The sequence below is a fragment of the Rhynchophorus ferrugineus genome, unplaced genomic scaffold, assembly GCF_030347505.1.
Source record: "Rhynchophorus ferrugineus isolate W39M unplaced genomic scaffold, kcgeb_rfMv2 rfM2, whole genome shotgun sequence".
Lineage (NCBI taxonomy): Eukaryota > Metazoa > Arthropoda > Insecta > Coleoptera > Curculionidae > Rhynchophorus > Rhynchophorus ferrugineus.
Window position 1 is genome coordinate 25,668,280 of NW_027472581.1, and position 20,602 is coordinate 25,688,881.

Here is a 20,602-nt window from a genome sequence, read left to right on the forward strand (position 1 = left end):
AGCTCAATAGAAGTCTCTAGAGAAAAGTTTAGCTTTGCCCAACATGCAGATGAAGTTATATCGGCCATTCAAGTAATTTTACTTGTTCAATTTAAATCTCCATTATAAACATCTCTAAGAGAAACATTTTGCTGTGAAGACATTTGATTGATTGTTCTTTGATAAAAGAAGTTATTGACCAATAAAATTTCAATAAAAAACAATTTAATTTAAATATAAACGAAGAATTTTGGTGAACTTTGGGACAAATCAAAATTATCTCTTCCGTCTTATCCCTTTTTCATATTTGTTTAGTACCATCAATTTCTTATATTGAAAGCAAACTACAAGTCTTTCCCTATTATAATTCTGTTTACCTGTTTTGTCCAAAACTGTATGGCGCACCTTATTATTTTTAAGTATTCTATTCTATTAGATTCTATTTGGACTATCATTATATAGTTTAGAGTTAAAAGGTTTTAAATTTACATTTTTTAAAGACCTTTGACAAGCAATATGTTATCTACATTATCGACGTGGCAATACGACGTGATCTACTAACAGTATAATAAAACAATTATCTGGGACATGAGATATTGTCTTGCCTCGTTTGTTCATATAGGAACATTTGAAATTGAAAGTATAGAGTCAAGTTGTAATTTCTCAACTCTTGGTAATATATCTCACATTAGTATTAAATGTACTGATGACGAGCACTTTAAATTCTCAAAAATTATTTCTCAAACATACTATCTGAAGGATCTATATTCCTGAATCCAGGAGCTCTGGATCTATTACCAAAAAAATTTCGAACTATCATAGTTAAGTAGTCTTAAACCAGTATATTTATTCGGATAATTACACCAATTTTTTTTCTTTAATGCTATGAGGAGGTTCGAGGTAGTTACTAAATTTTTAATTGAAGGCACTTTACCAAATGTATCCTTACTTGTGCATTAAACGCTATTTAAATCCAGAATTGCTTTGCACCAAAATTCCACCAAAACACTTTCTTTACATTTATTGTTATCAATGTTAAATAGAAGACGACCTGACTAAAATCTTGGAAGTTGGAGTACCTCACGTTCTAACCGTACTGATGACTAACAAGAAACAGAAAATGTTAGTTGTATTGATATATTATAATTGCGTTCGAGAGTGACTGGGAATGATGCGGATAGGATTAGAATATAACGAGTGCCTGTATATCAAACACAATAAAAGCGAACATGATACAAAGAAACTGAGCGATTCCTCAGGTGGAAATAGATAGCGCCAAAAAGTTAATTCAAATTGGGAAAATGACAATCATTTTCAATAATGTAAAACATTAAAATACAACGGTAAATATACTGGGTTGTAGAAAAGTAAAATTGCCACAATAGGTTCTACAACCAGATAATAGGACCAACCAAAAATATAATAATTGTTTCTAAAAAAACGTCGTTTGGCACAATTCATAATGTACAGAACAGTTTCATACCCACTTTAAGGGGGTTACATTACATTACATTAAGGGATAGATTCATAACTACTAGGAGCGCTGTTACTAATACCAAATGCAAATTATTAGTTCTTATACATTTATTTATGGGCATTCCGGGTAATGAAATTTATAGGTGTTGTTCTCACACTCGTCCAAGAACTACAAACGTTTCTTCAGGACATATTTAGTCAAAATGTTGTCGAATTTCATTGGTTGGGATGCCATCTGACAGCCATAACATCGTCATCAGACTTGTCAAAACATTTGCCAGTGTGCACGCAAAGAGGCTTAATTCACCGACAATCGACAAAATGGTTGTTATTATTGCTGAAGAAAATTTGCATTTTAGAGGTGATAAGTAACAATAACCCCCTTTCTGGCATCAAAAAGTGTGTCCTTCAGAATATTGACTTTTTGGTTGATTCTACGCATTATTAAAGATGCTGCTATATTTAACGGCTCAGTTGAAAAGTACCAGCCCTATCATAGTAAAACACATTTTTTTGGCAAAATTAGTCTTTTTTATTCAACATAATTCCCTTCAAGGATGATACACTGATTATAGCGACCCTCCAAATTTTCGATACCATTTTTTTAGTACGATTTGTCCTTTGCTTCAAAATAGACCTCAATTTCGGCGATTACCTCTTCATTCGACGAAAATTCTTCCCAGCGAGCATTCTTTCGAGATCTGTGAACAGGAAATAGTCGCTGATGGCCAAATCTGGAGAGTACTGTAGATGAGAATCATTGTCTTTTTATCTTCAAATGCGGCCGTTTTTCGGCGATATCATCCTTTAAACTGTTCAATTATCTAAATAATAGTCGCTATTGATGGTCTTTCTTTTTTCAAGGTAGTCAATAAAAATTCTTCCACGCGCATCCCAAAATACAGACTCCATAATCATGCCAGCCGACTGTTGCGTTTTCCCACCCTTTGGAGCGGGTTCATTGTGTGCAGTCCACTCGGATAACTATCGATTAGAATTCAGAATGAAATGATGGAGACATGTTTCATCCATTGTTACATATCGATGCAAAAATCGGGTTTATTCCGCTTGATCATCTTCAAACACTCCTCCGAATTATCAACTCGTCGTTGTTTTATTTCATTCAATTTCAATTTACGGTCATTCAAAATCATTTTGTGGATTTTTTAAATGTTTTCGTCGGTAACAACCTCTTTTGGGCGTCCACTGCGTTCGCCAAGTCTAAACTTAGCATACCAATCCTTGATGGTTGATTTTCCTGGGGCAGTGTCCGGAAACTCGGCATCAAGCCAAGTTTTTGCTGCAACTGTCTTTTTCCCTTCAAAGAGCAATATTTTATCAACACGCGAAATTCCTTTTTATCCATTTTTTCACAATAACAAAAGTTGCTTCTCTCAAAATGCTATAATTCACAAACAAATAATCCGACAGCTGTCAAATTTATACACGCATTTTGAGGGTTAGGGCTAACTAAAAAACATATGGATCTAATTCTAGTAGCGCCATCTATGTGTCAGGCAGCGAGGACTTTTCAATTACTGTATTACCTATAATTCACATGCCAATTATTCAGCACCAGTTTGCTCAGGGTATTGAAAATATTTATGAAACGTATAGGATTTAAAAGTAAAAAAAATAATTTACTTTAAAACTACTTAAAAAGCACCGGAAACAAAAGCGTTACTATAATCATAGAGAAATAGAGATTTAACTTGAAAGGAAATATTGGTGAAATATTTCGCGACGTGCAACATCTAAAGCCATACTATAATCATAGAGGGGATCTGATTGGCTCACTTCGTTTCTAAATATAGATTTAACTTACATATGGAATAGTGTGTAAAGAATTATTAGTTCATTAGTATATATAAGTCGGTAGTTCAAACAGTAAAGTGAATTAGAAGTGTTGTGTACCCGGATGTACAGATAGTAAATAAATGCAGAATCGGTTTCGTTCAAAGAAGTATTGGGCTCTCATTAAAAAATGGTTGATAACGTTTAAAATCTCAAACCGATTATATTAAGTATTAAAGAAAAATTATGGTCGTTACAGTATGTTTTGTTGTAGTAAGTTGGGGTAGTTTATTCATATATATAAATATGAAATATTTTTTTTTATTTTAGAAATTAATACCCTTCAGAAAAACGCTATGCAAATGGCTATATATTTTTCTTCTTGGATCAAGAGTTGCAGCTCAAATAAAATAATGGCTTCTGAATGCAAACCTATTAAAAGGGGATTGACCGATATTCAATACACGAGGAATTTTGGTGTAAAATTTACTACCCAAGTAAGAACAAATTTGTTAAAATGTCATCAATTTAATAAATATCTTGAGGAGTTCATTTCATTAAAGAAAATTAAGTGTAATTATTCAAATAAATATATTTGCTTGTAGCCTTAAGCTTGTAACCAAGATAGTTTGTTTCGGATCTAGCCCATGGATTCAGGAATATACATCCTCGGCTAGTATGTTTTAGAAATCATTTGAAGCGCTGAACATAAGTTAATTTTTTTCATCCCATTGGCCTTTAGGTAATTGTGAAGAGGATGAACATGAGGGCTCTAAATATTTATTATTAATTATATTTATATTTATTATTTGTTATTATTATTTTTTATATTAATTATCTTATATTATTATTATATTATATATTATATATCTTATATTATTATATATTATATTATCTAAATATTTCTATAATAACCGGGGATGAAATGAAAATACTGTCAGTAGGTCTTCGAGCTATGTCTTTTATTTTATTCAGCGATATTGCCATGCCTGGTAGATCCTATTAAATTGATGGTACTAAACAAATATGTAAAAGGGAAAAGACGGAAGAGATAATTTTGATTTGCAATGTACCAACGTTTTTTGTTAATTTTATAGATACATTTATTTTTATTTTTATTTTATTTAATAAATTTATTTCTGAAAATATTGTTTTCTATTTAAATTTCATTGATCAATTAAATATAACGTCAAGGCTGTCACGTGCCAAACATTACTAATGAGCCAATCAAATTTCTTCACAGTAAAATATTTCTCTTACAGGTGCCTATAATGGAGATTTAAATTGACCAATCAAATTACTTGGACGGCCAATTATGGTGCCCTCTGGATGTTGGGCAAAGCAAAACTTTGCGCCAGAGTCCCCTATTGAGTTACATCTCTATTACTCTGTGACTATAATTTCGATAACTTAATGTAAACGAAGTCCAGTCCAGTCTCCCAGTGTGGCATACATAATTTTTTTTAATAATCAAGGTATCAGTCGCAGGATACAACATACTGAATAAACAACCAAAGAGTTATACGTGGTCATTGTCCCATCTGGACAGCTTACTGTTGTATATTTGACGAAAACTGCTGTCGAAGCTAATCATTCCTTATTCTAAATAGCACTGTTTTTACCCAAAAATCCACAGCATACATGGCATGGCTAGCGTATTAATTCCTCTTAAGTACACCAAGGAATATTTCAAGTAACTATGAGACGATGGCCAATCCAACGTCAACATGTCTTCTTTTACTTGATAAGGAATTTGATTCCGATTGATTAATTGAATTCACTAGAGAAAATATCAATATAGTCTATTCAAAGTTTATTTGTAAATGCGTCATCAAGATGTTTAATGTATTGCTTGCCGTAATTTGTAAATTCGTTTTAGAATCAGACAATATTTTTCTTCTCATTTTATTCTAGTTAAAAGCCTGTCAAAGTCCTCCATTTGTCAGACGTATGCAAAATTCTTGAAAGCAATAGTAATAAGAGGTTATAATTCTAACCTATAAACTATAGTGGCTGTATAATTCACTGTAGTTTCTAGATGTACTATAATGTTAAATTAAATTATATTTGACAACATTTTTGTTCAGTTATTTTATTTAGATTAGAATTTTGCTGCGCGTCAAAGCCAAACTGAACTAACACTCAGAGTTGATGCGGCAACATTGCGACGTTTTGACGTCTCAAATTTCGATGACGCATATACAAATAAACTTTGAATAGACTATATATTAATTTTTTTGGTGTAAAGAGCTTTCGTGGGCGTAGGCAATAAATCTAACCAAAGTTTCATAACAATTGGATCAACGGTTTTAGCATAGATCAAGAACAAATTAGTCAGCATTCATTTTTAAATACTATATTGATCTGAAATAATATTGTAATTAATAAAAAAGTTTATCAACAAATACAGTTTACAGGTTTCTTGTTCCATAACTTTTTGACATTTGACATTTTTGATTTTTAGACTATTTGAAATTCTTAATTTGGCACATAACATGTTGTCGCTTAATACTACCCACAGTTAAATAAATATTGTTAGTTAGACATAAACGTTATAGAGTGGGGACGCATGGGGGGCAACATACAATTGGAGGATCAACGGTTGCAGCAAAACATTTGTATCTTGCTTTGGGCTGGGCGCTTTCATTTTTTCCACTTCCAGCTTTATCAGATTCTTTCTTGCTTTTCGAGCCGTTACGATCATGGTACTTGTTTTTCTTCAACAGGTGCTTGCCGTCGCAAAACTCGCTTGGACCACATGTCGGTGGACTGGTCAAACACTCCGGAGAACCGTGACAGCCTGTCCGAGGGCAATCATCCTATAATTTTATTAGTTATTGATTTTCCTTTATAATATTTTTTTAATTAATTACATCTTACATTAGATATGCTTAGTAAATCTTAATTTATAAATTAATTTACTATTACTCTACTTCCATTAATAGACAAAGCGAGTAAGAATACGCTTATACACAGTACAAGTTCGTGTACATTGGTTCGCTTCAATTTTATGATTTCCTGCGTATTGTCCAGTAGCTCTATTGCTTCCGTGTTTCTGTGATTTTGCAACTTTATTTCATGCTTTAAGGCGAAATCACATCGTGTATACTTTTGATGTCCCTATATTTACACCTCATAGGTCCAAAATGGTTTTATAATTGACTGATAAACCGATCTCTTTTATTTTAGGTCAAGTTGAGAGTACCTTCCGACTAACTAGCACGGTTACTTGACTTTGAGTTTAATCTGCTCTGCTTGGAGAATCGGGCATCTTTTTGTCACTTTGCCGCAACACAAAATCAACACGAACAGATTTGGATTATAATATCATGATAAATCTAAATATATATTTTCAAAAATTTCGAAATATGTAAAGGCCATACTGTTAAGGGTATATTAGTCATGTTAACTAAATTTTAAAATAAAAAACATGTTTTAAAACAAGTGGTTATTAGAAGACGTTATGTCTAATAACTATGCTAGACAAGACAGATATCTTAGATAAGATTCGAGCTGCAACAGTTGCGAAGGACTGAAAGTGTTACGAGCATTGTCATAGTTGATACACAAGCAGATGACTTTGCCGTTGGTAAACATTTACAGCAACATTTTCATTCAGTTTTAACAGCTCACAATATACTGTTCCTTTCTGATCTCTCCATATTATGCTGATCTACATTTTGGCGATTTGTTTCAGTATGGATGTGGATGGCATTCTTAGACTAAACCATAAATATTGCGATCGGTATTAGTAATTGATAAATCCATTTTCCCTCACCAGACATAATATGCCATGGAGAAATATTTCCTTTTTAACTGGAAAAGATTGAAACCACAATGTTGAAATGGTTCACATGATGGTAAATGGTAAACGTTACATGATTAGCGTCTGTATACCGAAAACTTATTTTATGTCGAGAAATTTCAATACCATCGAATTCCATCGAACAGTTGTTTACAGTGATACTTCGCATATTCACTAATAGATATCGTTGATCAAAATATTAAATTGATTTTGTAGTATACACGTATTAGTGCTTATCATTGCTATTATTTTGTTTTAAATTGTTCCAGGATAGAAATTGTTCTATATCCGTATTTAATGGCTTATAAATTGTCATCACCAGGGCATGCTTCTTACAAATGGAAAACGCTATTTTTTAGTTATGTTTTAGAGTCTTATTTATACCAACGAGCTTTTATCTGGATAGATCTACTGTTTAACGTGGTCTTTAAACCACGGTCCTCGGCCGTGACCATACCAAAAAACTTTCCACCCTACCCAGCCTGGTTACTGGTATGACTGGGATAGTTATTCCCAGTCGGATTTTCCACTATTGTCTATGTAGGGGTGCAAGGGTAAAAGGGGAGTAAAAAGCCTAAATCCCTGGTATCGCAGGCCCGGAAGCGTCCTGCCTTCAGTAGGATCTGACCAAAATGGTCGACATTGCAAATTAAGGGGAACAGTCATTTAGTTAAATGGAGTTTGATTTATTGGGGTAAGAAGCATAGTGGAATCGAAATATCAGTGATAATTCACTCAATAGTGGTAATAATAGGGAGAAATAGCCTAAAGGAGTCGAGTGGATCGGAAAAGAGCATCTACTACATGCGATCGTACACGACGAGGCAAACCTCAGGTCCCATTTAACTGCAAACACGAGCTTAGCTCGTTCGAGGGAAAAGACCTATCCTTTTCGGACAGGCACGAGGGTAGCAACATCAGGACATCCCATATCAGGCAAAACACTGAGTGGCGAACAAAGCAAGTAGCGAATGAAGCGTAAATACCTTTTGAACCGTCAAGGTTGTTTAAGCACAATTGGAGAGCAATAACTCAAGGGGACAGAGGCAGAGGGGAAGGAAGATTTGGGTGGCAACACTCATTTACAACATTTAGACATTTAGACATTTAGAAATATTTATTATTTTTTTACTATTACTTTGACATAAAACGACTCAGTATCTATTATTATAGTTTAATTAATTGTATTTTAAATTTTGAGTTGATTTAATTTAATTGTCGTTTATTTATAAACATTATTTACCTGCAAACCATCTCGTTTTTCACATTGACACCCTGTATACAAAATGCTAGCCCTCAATTCGCGAGATTTCGATTGTTGTAATCGTATAATCCCCTCTTCCTTCTCCGCCTTCCCCTCTTTGGCCTTTGATTTGCTCAAAGGTTCTCTATAACAAACCTAAATCACAATTTATAGGCAACCGTCCATGAAGAGAGACCTTCCGAGACGCTTACCATAACTTTAGGTGGATCGAAACTGTTTTTCGGCGGGTTTTTACCGTTACCGTTCGTTATTTCTTGAGGATATTCGCATAATGGGACGCAGCATGGAACGCAGATAGGTTTAACCGAAACCGTCAGGCTTTTCTCTACGTCTTGGAGGGTTTTTTTGATATTGGCGGCCATATGAGCGAGATTTTGCGTCTCTTCTTTCGTTGGACATACAAAAGCCATGATTGTTTGCCTATTTTAACTGAGAATTTTGATCGAACACGAGAATTTTGCAATTGGGAGTCTAAAGTTGAATGAAATTTACACGTCAAATTTAAAATGACTTTTTATTATTTATTTTACTACTAATTTTGTGACATGGAAACCAAAGGTGAGATTTAAAATTCCTTCAAGATATCTCTTCATATCATCATATCACTTCAATGTTATCATTTTATAGGGTCAAATATTGTGATGTTCATAGAAAATAACACATGGGTTGAAAAATCCCGGGTCTAACACATCAATGGTTGTAGTTTTATTATATTCACCGATTTTTCAGTTACCACTAATCTTCAAAAGAAAGCTATTCAAATATCATGATATTCTACTCATACGTTTGTGAATTATTGTGCTAAGAGTGACACTACTTTTGTTATTTTCAAAGCCAATTTCATATATTAATTTTACAATGTTTCTTGGTGGGAAAAAATACCGACCAAGGGAAAAAATGGCTTTAAAATTGTTATAAGGTCTCCGTTCCTTCAGAGACAACAATAAAACGTTGGTTTGCTGACATCAAAAGTGGTCGTAGAGACACCGATGATGCAGAACACAGTGGACATCCAATTGAGGTGGCAACACCAGAAAACATCACAAAAATAATACACAAAATCATTTTTAATGATTAAGAAGTGAAGTTGCATGAGTTAACATCGTGAATATATCAAAAGAATGTCTTGGTTTTTGTATTGCTTGAGCATTTGACTATTAGAAAGCTCTGTTTAAAGTGTGTGCCGCGTTTGCTCATTGTTGACCAAAAACAAAAACGTGTTGATGATTCTGAGCAGTGTTTGGCCATGTTTAAACGTAACAAATAGGAATTTTTGCATCGATATGTGACAATGGATGAAACATAGATCCATCGCTTGACTCCAGAATTAAAACGATCGCCATATAAGTGGACAACAACTGGTGAACCTCGCCCGAAAGCTTAACAATCGGCTGGAAAGGTTTTTCGGCATTTTTGGCTTCGGTATTTTGGGGTGTACATGGTATAATATTCATTGACTATTTTAAAAAGGAAAATATCATCAACAGTAAATATTTTATAGCATTATTGGAGCTTTTTGAAGTGAAAGAAAAAAATGTTTCATCAAGACAACGCACCTTGTTACTAGTCAATCAAAACAATGTCATACATAAATTGAACTTCGAATTACAACCACATCCACCATATTAGCCAGATTTGACTCTACGCGACTACTAACTGTTCGCAGACTTCAAAAAATACTCACCGGCAAGAAAGAAATTTGAATGAATCGAATTTGCTCGAATGAAGCAAAAAATTATCACTAAAACTGAGGCCTACTTTGAGGCAGAAGATAAATATTTCCACAAAAGTGGCATTGAAAAGTTAGAGAGGCTCTGGAATGATTCTGTCGCTCACGATGGAGATTATGTTGTTGAATAAAGCCAATTTTGAAAAATAACGCGTTTTCTTTGTTACGCCCGGAACTTTCCAGCCAATGTCATCATGGAAAGTTGTGTTATTCTTCTACCAAAACATCCGCCAATTTCTTCAATGATGTTCAATTATGTTGAGGTCTGGCAATTGCTCTGATCAGGGAGGGTGTTTAGTGATTAGTTTTTAATACCAATATGTTGGTCATAGTCAGAACTTGAACATGAACCACCATCATCGAGGATGTTAAGATATTTATTTGCAGATATCCGGCCAGTGATGTGATTGAAAGCGCCAGCCAAATACCACGATATTGTCGCCCGAAATTTTCCATATGCTTGATTGTAGACTTATTTTGGAGTTTACTATATATAAACCCAGCAATTTATAAGGAAAAAATCCAATCAGTCAAGTGAGTGTTGAGTTCTGCTATCTCTTTTGCCCCGCTAATATTTTATTGTCTCGGCTCCCATCTATTTTTCATTGCCGATGATGTTTTACCATGCTTTGTATATACTGCTATTACCGTGGATGCTGTTGCTTATAAAACTTTAAACAACATTTGAGAGATCACACAATTCACCAATCGCTTGTATTAATTGTCACAGAACATAGCGAATAATATAGTGAAATATAACCTACAAGATTTGGCATGTAAACTAAACAATTACGCGTCGCATTATTTACACGGAAGCAGTGTTGCCAATAGGCAATAGGACGTACTATATTGCATGATGTTCAATTATATTGTCTAACCTTTGTACATATCTTTATTTCTTCATGAGGATGTAAAATGAGAAAATAAAAAAGATACTGATACCTATATAAGTGGAAAATGTGAATGATAATTAGCATACCTGAGTTGATATCAAAAAGCATTAACGTTTTACATATGAAGATTCATCAGTTTTATTAATCATGCGGACATTGGACTTTTACTCACCTATATGAACTAAGATGGATATCCCGACAATAAACTTGAACATGTCGCTAAATCCAAAAAACGATTGTCACGAGTTCACCAGTCAAAGAAATAACTCGCGACCAACATTCGCGTCTTTAACGTTGGCAATTCTAACGAGAAGATCACTGGCCCTACTGATGATGTTACATAGCAGACGATGGAGGCTGCTCGAAACGTTGGCTGGACGAGCGTGACGGGCTCGTTTACGGCACTGCCGCTCCTGGTGCGTGGCGGCCCGGGAGAAAAGGGGCGGGAGTGCGTGGGCGGCGCCCCCGAGCGACCGCCCCCACACCGCCTGAGGGGCGGCTGCGTCGACTTGGGGATGAAATCTGCTGAAATTAATGGATTTTTAACTTTATTTACTCCGTGTTTTTATTAGGTGTTACAGTGTTTAGTTTGGGGGGTGGTTTTTCTTTTATTTTTTCGAACGTGTCTTGGATTTATTTGGATTTGGGTCTTGGGCGTCTCTAGTAGGTGTGTAAGTTAGAAAATTAGTCTGTGTTTGCCAATTTTTCCGCTCTATTTTGTAGTGTCGTAAAAATTATGTACAATGTACATTATACAACGCATTAATAATTGTTTATATGTCATTCCATTCATGGAATTCCTGGTATATTTTGTCAAACTGTGTGCTTAATTGCACATATAGGTCATAAACAAAATAACAGGTCAATTGAAAAGTTCCCGGTCTACCATAGTTAAACACGTTTTTTTGGCAAAATTAGTGTTTATTATTCAATATAATTCCTTTTAAGGGTGATACACAGGTTTATAGTACGATTTTTCCTTTGCTTCAAAATAGGCCTCATTTTCGGCGATCACCTGTGATTCAGCAAGCATTGTTTTGAGATCTGAGAACAGGAAATAGACGCTGGGGGGCAGATCTGGAAAGTACGGTTGATGAAGAAGCAATTCAAAGCCTAATTCATGGATTTTTTACACGGTGCATTGTCTTGGTGAAGCAGCACTTTATTTTTCTTCAAATGCGACCATTTCTCGGCGATTTCGTCCTTCAAACGGTCCAATAACGCTATGTAATAGTCGCTGTTGATGGTCCTTCCTGTTTGAAGGTAGTCAATGAAAACTATTCCATGCGCATCCCAAAATACAGAATTTATAATTTCGCCAGCCGACGTTGCGTCCCACGCTTTGGAGCGGGTTCATCGTGTGCCGTCTACTCGGATGACTGTCGATTGGACTGGAGTGAAATGATGGAGCCATGTTTCATCCATTGTCACATATCGACGCAATAAATCGGGTTTATTACGCTTGATCATCTTCAAGCACTGCTCCGAATCATCAACTCGTCGTTGTTTTTGGTCAAAAGTGAGCTCGCGCAGCACCCACTTTGCACAGAGCTTTTTCATACCCAAATATACGTGAATGATATGATGTACATGTTCAGTTGATATCTTTAGAGTGTCTATTATTTCATTTAATTTCAACTTACGGTCATTCAAAATCATTTTGTGGACTTTTTTAATGTTTTCGTCGGTAACAACCTCTTTTTGGCGACCGCTGCGTTCACCGTCTTCTGTGCTCATTTCACCACGTGTAAACTTAGCATACCAATCCTCGATGGTTGATTTTCCTTGGGCAGTGTCCGGAAACTCGGCATCAAGCCAAGTTTTTGCTTCAACTGTATTTTTTCCCTTCAAAAAGCAATATTTTATCAACACGCGAAATTCCTTTTTATCAATTTTTTTCACAATAACAAAAGTTGCTTCACTCAAAATGCTATAATTCACAAACTAATGATCTGACAGCTGTCAAATTTATACACGCATCTTGAGGGTTATGGGTAACTAAAAAATTTTAAAGATTTTGAAAAGATTTAGTTCTAGTAGCGCCATCCATGTGTTAGGCCGGGGACTTTTTAATTAACCTGTTAATATGCCATACACAATATTTGTTTATTAATAAGCTGTTGAGGCACCATTTGCTTTTAAAGCATCTGTACTTCTTCGCAACATATATTTGTGGAGTGTCTGAATAATTTTCAATGGCAAAATGTCCTATATTTGCAATAAAACGTCCGCCAATAACTTAAATTATTAAAAATGGTGATGGTAATCTAATCTCTGCTATAAAACTCCCCATAATGGTTCAATTATGTTAAGGTTTAGCGACTGTATTGGTCAGGGAAGATATTTTAGTATTTACAAAAATTTATGAATTTTTAACTTGGTGTTACATTTTTTAGTTTGATATAATTAATATGATGGTGTCAAAACTTTTTTCTTTTTTTCTTGGATAATGTACTCACCCGCTATAATTTATTCTCCTCTAAAAGAATACACTAGTTGATTTTGCTAGGACAAAATACATTTCCTGCCGCCCATGGAAGAGAATCGAGACATCTTCGTAAAAGAATCTGGCTTAACTGATCATGGTGTTTGTATCATCTTATTAATAGAGCTGAAAGCCACAAGAAACTGAGTTGGACTTTATAGATAATAACACACTGTTGACTCTAAACCAATGGCAATGTCGTGAGATAATATAAAATAGATAGCTCAAAGAACTACTAAGAATATAATAAGACAATTTTCTGTGGCATGTGATATTACCGTGCATCCTTTGTTCATATAGGAAAATCTCCAGCTGAAGGTATAAAGTGAGGTTGTAATTTCTCAACTCCTGGTAATAGATCCACCGTTACTATGGATTTAATCATCTTTTCAATTTCCTAAAGGCAAATGCCATGAAAAAATTAACCTATGAGCGCTTTAAATGATTTTTCAAACATACTAGCCAAAGGATGTATATTCTTCAATCCATGAGCTCTAATAGACCCAAAAAAAGTTCCGAATTATCTTGTTTAAGTAGCCTTAAGCCAATATATCTATTCGGATAATTACACTTTTTTTCTTGAATGAAATGAAGCCCCTCAAGGTGACTATAAAATTTTTAATTCACATTAAAAAATTACTTCTTACTTGGGCAATAAAATTTAAGCACTTTTAATTCCTGAATAGTTTTGCATCAAAATCCCTAGTGTAGTGAATTTTGGTTAATTCTCTGTTAAAAGGTTTGCGTTCAGGAGCTATTATTTTAGTGGAATTTCAACTATCAAATAATTGATCTAAGAATACACGTACATGGCCGTTTTTGTAGATTCATCGAAAAGGAATTATTTTCTAAAATTAAAATATAAATATTTGAGATTTTTATATGATTATTAATATGAACAAATGTACCTCAACTTGCAACAAAACACGCTGTAAATATTATAAATTTCTTTGGTGGTTAATCCAGTCAGTTTTTGTTTTTCAACATTATCAACAATTTTTAAAAAACATCTAAATACTTATTCGAAGTAAAACCATTCTGCATTTCTTTAGTATCTGTGCATCCGGTTATACAACACTTTCTCGATCGAAAATTCACTATACTTATTATACTACCGTCTCTAAACATTATAAAAATCTAAATGCACTACTCCTTCGGTTAGGCACAATGAAAATGGCGCCAGAAACAAATAAACAATATAGGCGCTATAGAGACGAAGTGAACCAATCGGATCCCGTTGCGGCGTTAAGTTAAAAGTAGCGACATCTACATGTTGGACGTCGCGAAACATTTCCCCAAAATTTCTTATAAAGTTAAATATCTATTTCTCTATGACTAAACATTGTGACATACTTTAACAAATCGTTTTTTCTCAAAACCTTATAGACACATCACTGTTTTCCTGTCAGAAGCGCCATCTAATCACAACCATAGAGTATTATATTACTCTATGATGACTATAGAATAAAATAACATCTGGTATAACAGGTCAATTGAAAAGTTAACAGCCTGATACATAGATGGCGTTACTAGAATTAAATACATATGTTTTTAGTTAGCCCAAACCCTCAAAAGATGCGTGTATAAATTTGACAGCTGTCGGATCATTAGTTTGTGAATTATAGAATTTTGAGTGAAGTTTTGTTATTGTGAAAATAATTGATAAAAAGGAATTTCGGGTGTTGATAAAATATTGCTGTTTGAAGGGAAAAAATACAGTTGAAGCAAAAACTTGACTTGATGCCGAGTTTCCGGACACTGCCTCAGGAAAATCAACAATCAGGTATTGGTATGTTAAGTTTAGACGTGGTTAAATGAGCACCGAAGACGGTAAAAGCAGTGGACACCCAAAAGAGGTCGTTACCGACGAAAACATTTTAAAAAATCCACAAAATGATTTTGAATGACCGTAAATTGAAACTGAATGAAATAGCAGACACTCTAAAGATATCAACTGAACGTGTACATCATATTATTCGCGAACATTTGGGTATGATGCAAAGTGGGTGCCGCGCGAGCTTACTTTTGATCAAAAACAACGACGAGTTGATGATTCTGAGAAGTGTTTGAAGATGATTAAGCGTAATAAACCCGAGTTTTTGCGTCGACATATGACAATGGATGAGACATGGCTCTATCATTTCACTCTGAAGTCCAATCAACAGTCATCCGAGTGGGCTGCACATGATAAACTGGCTCCAAAGCGTGTGAAAGCGCAACGGTCGACTGGCAATGTTATGGCGTCTGTATTTTGGGATACGCATGGAATAATTTTCATTGCCTACCTTGAAAAAGGAAGGACCATCAACAGCGACTATTACATAGCGTTATTGGACCATTTGAAGGACGAAATCGTTGAAAAACGGCCGCATTTGAAGAACAAAAAAGTGCTGCTTCACCAAGACAATGCACGTGTCACAAGTCAGTGAAAACGATGGCAAAAATCCATGAATTGAGTTTCGAATTGCTTCCTCATCCACCGTATTCTCCAGATCTAACCCCCAGCGACTATTTTCTGTTCTCAGATCTCAAGAGAATGGACAAATCGTAGTACAAAAATGGTATCGAAAAGTTGGTTCCTATACTCAGTGTATCACCCTTGAAGGGAATTATGTTGAATAAAAAAAACTAATTTTGCTAAAAAAAGTGTTTTACTATGGTAGGCCGAAGACTTTTCAATTGACCTGTTATATGCATGGTAAAAACATGTTGGATAAGCATTTACCCTAAAACCTATCCGTCAAAGAAGGGTAATTCTGAATTCCTTGCAAAAATCCTTGTGACACACACGGTGACGATAATTTTTATTGTGCTTATTAATATTTACTTGATCATCTATGATTAAAATTGAGATTAATATTTTTTATAAGAACGATTCTTTACAACACTGACAAGAAGTTGTTCTTTTCAATGATGTTTATTTTGTTCAATGAATGTTATAAAATTATGATGATCTATATTTTAACGTTCAAAGCGTGGGTTACTTGTCGTACGCCACTTAAACAAATAATCATTTTAATAATGACCTGCAGTTTGTCGTGTTCCTCTCCAAATATCCCACAATCGCTAAAATTTCAAAACAAATCCCTTTCAAATCTCCGTATCCGTTAAAAAAGCAATATTTTTCAAGTTAAATAAATCCGAACATCCTAAACGAAAAACCTTTAAATACTTTTCCCAATTACCGAACCTCATAGAATAGCAAGGACCGGAGGGGGGAGACCCGTAATGTAAATCGCAAGCTTTACACCCCATTTTGTGCCATTGTCGCGCTGCTGTTGCATTAGTCTATTAGAAATGGGGGACAACCCTATCGTTTAGTAATCTGTAGTAATCAGGCGTGCATTAAAACATTACGATAATAGACGTACAGTCAGGAAAAATGCCGCTTCCATTATATCGGATGGGGAGACGTTAACTTTAACTCGTACATTATCCATCATTTGGACGTCAGGTTAATGACGTCGATTTTGTAACGTTTTTTATTTATTTTTGGCCTTACTGTGGACTAATAACTAATCCAAAATATTTTCATTTATTCATAACTATCTATAATGTTGAATAGTATTAATATTGTATATTCAAACCTAGGTATTTTTGTTGGGTCAAAATAGACAGAATATTTCTATATTTTATGTTTTTATATAAAGCATTAACTTTATAATTTCACTCATAAACCACATATAATAAGTTAACCAATAACTAACTTTTGCTAACAAAGTAACAAAAAAAAAGAATAATACACTGCCTATTTATTTTATATTGACATAAAATGAATTAAAGAGTAATATACACATTACAAACGAAGTTCGGCTTTAACAGTCGATAAAATGTCATTAGCAAGGCCTTCTCTATTGTTCTCGTATACCTAAAATAAAATATTTAGTGTGAGTAATTCTAATAACAATAATTTTCTTACGGTGAATAACTGGTTGCTTGTATTACGTTTCAATTTCTCCACAAAAGGGGGACCTTTAGCTGGAACTGTAGCAACTATAAGAAATTTATTCGAAGTAAATGCCACCCCAATTATATGTTCAAATTTTTTACTGAATAGTTCCATTTTACCAATTTCGTCTATTACCAATAACTTTTTGTTCTACATGAAAACGAAAACATTGTTAGAATATTTAAATGTCAGTTATACCTTAAGAATCCTTACAAACGTTGAAATAATAGGAAATACCAATTCTTCAAAATTTTTCACGTATACAGTGTATTGTCCTAATTTTCGAACGTCATTAGTTGAAGCAGCATTACTAAAAGAAAATTTCTCATACACCAGTTAAATAATTTAATGTATTTTAAATACCTTTTATCTGCCAGTATTCCTCGTTTATTGTTTTGTATTACCACAATTTCAAAACCTAGTCTTTGATTCCTTTCGTTTCTATATTCTTGAGTATAAAAGCCATCTAGTTCTACATCTATGTCTTTGAGTTTTTTTATTATGTTTTGAATCAAAGTGGTTTTTCCAATACCTAAAAACGGTATGCAACATATAATACACTCTTAGTATTAAGAACAACCAGTAATGGCGCTACTAATTAAACTGAATGATATGGATTTTCTTTCTTATTTGATAATTAAAAAACAAATAAATTACCTGGAACTCCTGTTATTAGAATATGCCTCATTATTGTCTTCAAATTTTTTGTTGGATAGAGGCACTAACCTTAAATAATTATATGATTTAACACTATTTTTATTAGAAGATGCTGTACAACTGTTATCGAAACATATCGATTATGATAAAATAATTGATTACTTTGTTGAAGGTATTCAAAATTTTTTATTTCAGTTAGTAAATAAGAGAGACTATTAAGAATACTTTTTTCAAACTAGAAATCGTAATAATTGCTTTCTAATTGCTATATGATATTTTAGTACCTTTTAGGTACATTATCCAATATATAATATACAATTTCCAAATTAAACTATTTGTAATGATTATTTTGTTTCTGAAAAATATCGATATGTCCAATGCTAATATAAATTCAAATGGGTATTCATGATACATATAATTTGAAATACAATACCATCAAGTAATTTTCTCATTTTTCTCCTCCTTTCTTTTTTTTTTGTTATAAATGATAAATATATTAATTATAGTGGAAGAAAAATATTATTAAGTATATCGAACTTTCCCAAAAATATCGATGTTGATTACATCTAATGACTGTCAAACATTTTACGCTCATCGAGGTGTCAAAAATCAAATAAACATAACCCAATTTTGTAAAAGCTTGGTTTGATTTTGTTTTGTGGTTTGGCTGGTTTTTCGTTAACATTTTAATTGTAAGTCATGTCGGGTGGTATGTTGTATGGTGGTGATGAAATCGGAGCCCTGGTTTTTGATCCAGGTCATCATTCGTTGCGCGTCGGTTACGCTCAAGAAGATACTCCTAAAGCTGAAATACCGGCTGTGGTTGGAGTTGCTCCGGATGAGACTATCAAACTTGAACCAGAAGTTAAGCCTGAAGAAAGTAATGTCTCATCTACGCCTCGTAAGTATTGCTTTTAGCAATTTAATTATTTTTTACATTATTTGGTATAATATTGACTTTTTAATAAGTTATTATCAAGAGCATTTAGTTACTGATTTTTTTTTATAGAAAACAAGTATTATATTGATACAACATTTTTACATACACCTCGCCCAAATATGGAACTACATAGTTATATGAAAGATGGTATGATAGAAAATTGGGATATGTTTGAGAAAATTTTAGACTATTCGTATGATAAGGTAAGATCAGTAAACTTGTGTATTATTCCACTAACTGATTAAACATTTTTATTTTAGATCATACAGTCAGAATCTCAGTATCATCCAGTCCTTTTTTCTGAGTCACCTTGGAATCACCGACAAAAGAGAGAGCAATTAACAGAAATAATGTTTGAAAAGTACAAAGTGCCTGCTTTTTTCTTAGTTAAAAATGCAGCATTAGCTGCTTTTGCTAATGGAAGAGCAACGGCTTTAGTAATAGACAGTGGTGCTACCCATACTAGTGCTGTGCCTGTTTTAGACGGTTATGTTATATCAAATGCGCTTGTGAAATCTCCTCTAGGAGGGGATTATTTGATTTTAAGGTTTGTTGTACAAATTAAGTAAAAAATATATTGTAAGCCTTTAAACTTCTATAGGGCAAGGGAAATGCTGGAACAAATTGGTATAGATTTAACCCCATCTGCATTGATTGCAAGTAAAGATGTGGTTCGAGATAAAGATAAACCCAAGTTTACCAAAAAGAAGTTGTCTTTCCAACCTTCCAATTCTTGGATGACCTATATGGTTAAGAAAACAGTACAAGATTTTCAACAATCAGTTCTTCAAGTAAGCATTTTTCATAAAATGCAGAATGATTACTAATTTTATTGATAGGTTTCAGAAAGTCCATATGATGAGAGGATAGTTAGTAATATTCCATCTGTTCATTATGAATTTCCAACAGGATATCATCAGGATTTTAGTTCGGAGAGATTTAAGTTGGCTGAAGGTCTTTTTGATCATGCTATGCTTGGTGCTGGATATATAGGTTTGTAAATTTTATGTTCTATTAATTAACTATTTATAGGTATGTATTATTTAACTATTTTTTATATTTTAGCTGCCACTAGTGCAGGAATGTGCGATGTTGACATCAGACCAGCCTTATATAGCTCTGTTGTGTTAACAGGAGGAAATTCCTTAGTACAGGTACTGAAACTGATTTAATATTGTTTGATAGTGTTCTATTATATAATACTTTATTGTTTAATAAATGCAATTGTCTTTAATTCATTTAAGTGATATAGAATAAATGTTTCAGGGTTTTAGTGAGAGACTCAACAGGGATTTGTCTTTAAGAACTCCCAGTTCAGCTAGATTGAAAATGATTGCGGCTAACGGGACCGTCGAAAGGAGATTCGGCGCTTGGGTAGGAGGTTCAATTTTAGCTTCAATTGGTACTTTCCAGCAAATGTGGATGTCAATGCAGGAGTACCAAGAATCAGGCAAAAGCCAAATTGATAGAAAGTGTCCTTAAAAATCTCTTTAGCCATTAGACTTTTCATATTTTTCAAAACAATTTTTGTTCACGCTTAGTGAACTTGATTTGATATCAGGTTAATTTTAAAGGATTTTTTAACAATAAATAATAAACAGTTTTTGAAACAAAAGTACAAAGACTTTGAC

At 33.8% G+C, this 20,602-nt stretch overlaps 4 protein-coding genes across 5 annotated transcripts in view; 1 reads left to right on the plus strand and 3 right to left on the minus strand.

Annotated features, from left to right (window-relative positions):
• The window catches only part of LOC143190272 (protein Skeletor, isoforms B/C), a 124,797-nt gene extending 113,499 nt beyond the window's left edge, over nt 1-11,298 (minus strand). The window contains exon 1 of the mRNA XM_076394474.1: nt 11,113-11,298. Coding sequence (XP_076250589.1) covers nt 11,113-11,155 — 43 coding nt within the window. The 5' untranslated portion in view covers nt 11,156-11,298. The remainder of the gene's footprint in view (nt 1-11,112) is intronic.
• On the minus strand, nt 5,655-8,828 carry LOC143190947 (uncharacterized). Its single transcript, XM_076395564.1, has 3 exons — nt 8,510-8,828; nt 8,298-8,453; nt 5,655-6,068 (listed from the first exon to the last, which is right to left on the minus strand). Exons 1-3 carry the CDS (start codon nt 8,726-8,728, stop codon nt 5,802-5,804), a joined length of 642 nt encoding a protein of 213 aa, XP_076251679.1. The 5' UTR covers nt 8,729-8,828; the 3' UTR covers nt 5,655-5,801.
• A 5,862-nt stretch (nt 11,299-17,160) lies between the features above and the next one.
• LOC143191699 (nucleoside-triphosphatase THEP1) lies at nt 17,161-18,153 on the minus strand. Of its 2 annotated transcripts, none has more exons than XM_076397062.1 (5): nt 18,032-18,153; nt 17,738-17,906; nt 17,588-17,684; nt 17,345-17,524; nt 17,161-17,293 (listed from the first exon to the last, which is right to left on the minus strand). In XM_076397062.1, exons 1-5 carry the CDS (start codon nt 18,060-18,062, stop codon nt 17,222-17,224), a joined length of 549 nt encoding a protein of 182 aa, XP_076253177.1. In that variant the 5' UTR covers nt 18,063-18,153; the 3' UTR covers nt 17,161-17,221. The 2 variants fall into 2 exon arrangements, with proteins under 2 accessions (XP_076253177.1, XP_076253178.1); XM_076397063.1 differs by having other exon boundaries at nt 17,345-17,418; nt 17,573-17,684.
• A 487-nt stretch (nt 18,154-18,640) lies between these two features.
• Nucleotides 18,641-20,600, plus strand: Bap55 (Brahma associated protein 55kD). Its single transcript, XM_076394454.1, has 7 exons — nt 18,641-18,932; nt 19,041-19,174; nt 19,232-19,518; nt 19,573-19,762; nt 19,811-19,964; nt 20,037-20,125; nt 20,238-20,600. The coding sequence occupies exons 1-7, from the start codon at nt 18,731-18,733 to the stop codon at nt 20,451-20,453; spliced, it is 1,272 nt and encodes a 423-aa protein (XP_076250569.1). The 5' UTR covers nt 18,641-18,730; the 3' UTR covers nt 20,454-20,600.
• Nucleotides 20,601-20,602: the final 2 nt, after the last annotated feature.

Coding starts and splice junctions, on each gene's coding strand:
- LOC143190947 (XM_076395564.1), bottom strand. CDS start 8,728: ATGGCTTTTGTATGTCCAACGAAAGAAGAGACGCAAAATCTCGCTCAT. Junction 8,454..8,509: donor TCGATCCACCTAAAGTTATG/GTAAGCGTCTCG, acceptor ATTGTGATTTAG/GTTTGTTATAGAGAACCTTT. Junction 6,069..8,297: donor AAAAACGAGATGGTTTGCAG/GTAAATAATGTT, acceptor ATAAAATTATAG/GATGATTGCCCTCGGACAGG.
- LOC143191699 (XM_076397062.1), bottom strand. CDS start 18,062: ATGAGGCATATTCTAATAACAGGAGTTCCAG. Junction 17,907..18,031: donor TCTAATAACAGGAGTTCCAG/GTAATTTATTTG, acceptor TACCGTTTTTAG/GTATTGGAAAAACCACTTTG. Junction 17,525..17,587: donor TTCCTATTATTTCAACGTTT/GTAAGGATTCTT, acceptor GTTTTCATGTAG/AACAAAAAGTTATTGGTAAT.
- Bap55 (XM_076394454.1), top strand. CDS start 18,731: ATGTCGGGTGGTATGTTGTATGGTGGTGATGAAATCGGAGCCCTGGTT. Junction 18,933..19,040: donor TAATGTCTCATCTACGCCTC/GTAAGTATTGCT, acceptor TTTTTTTTATAG/AAAACAAGTATTATATTGAT. Junction 19,965..20,036: donor GCTTGGTGCTGGATATATAG/GTTTGTAAATTT, acceptor TTTATATTTTAG/CTGCCACTAGTGCAGGAATG.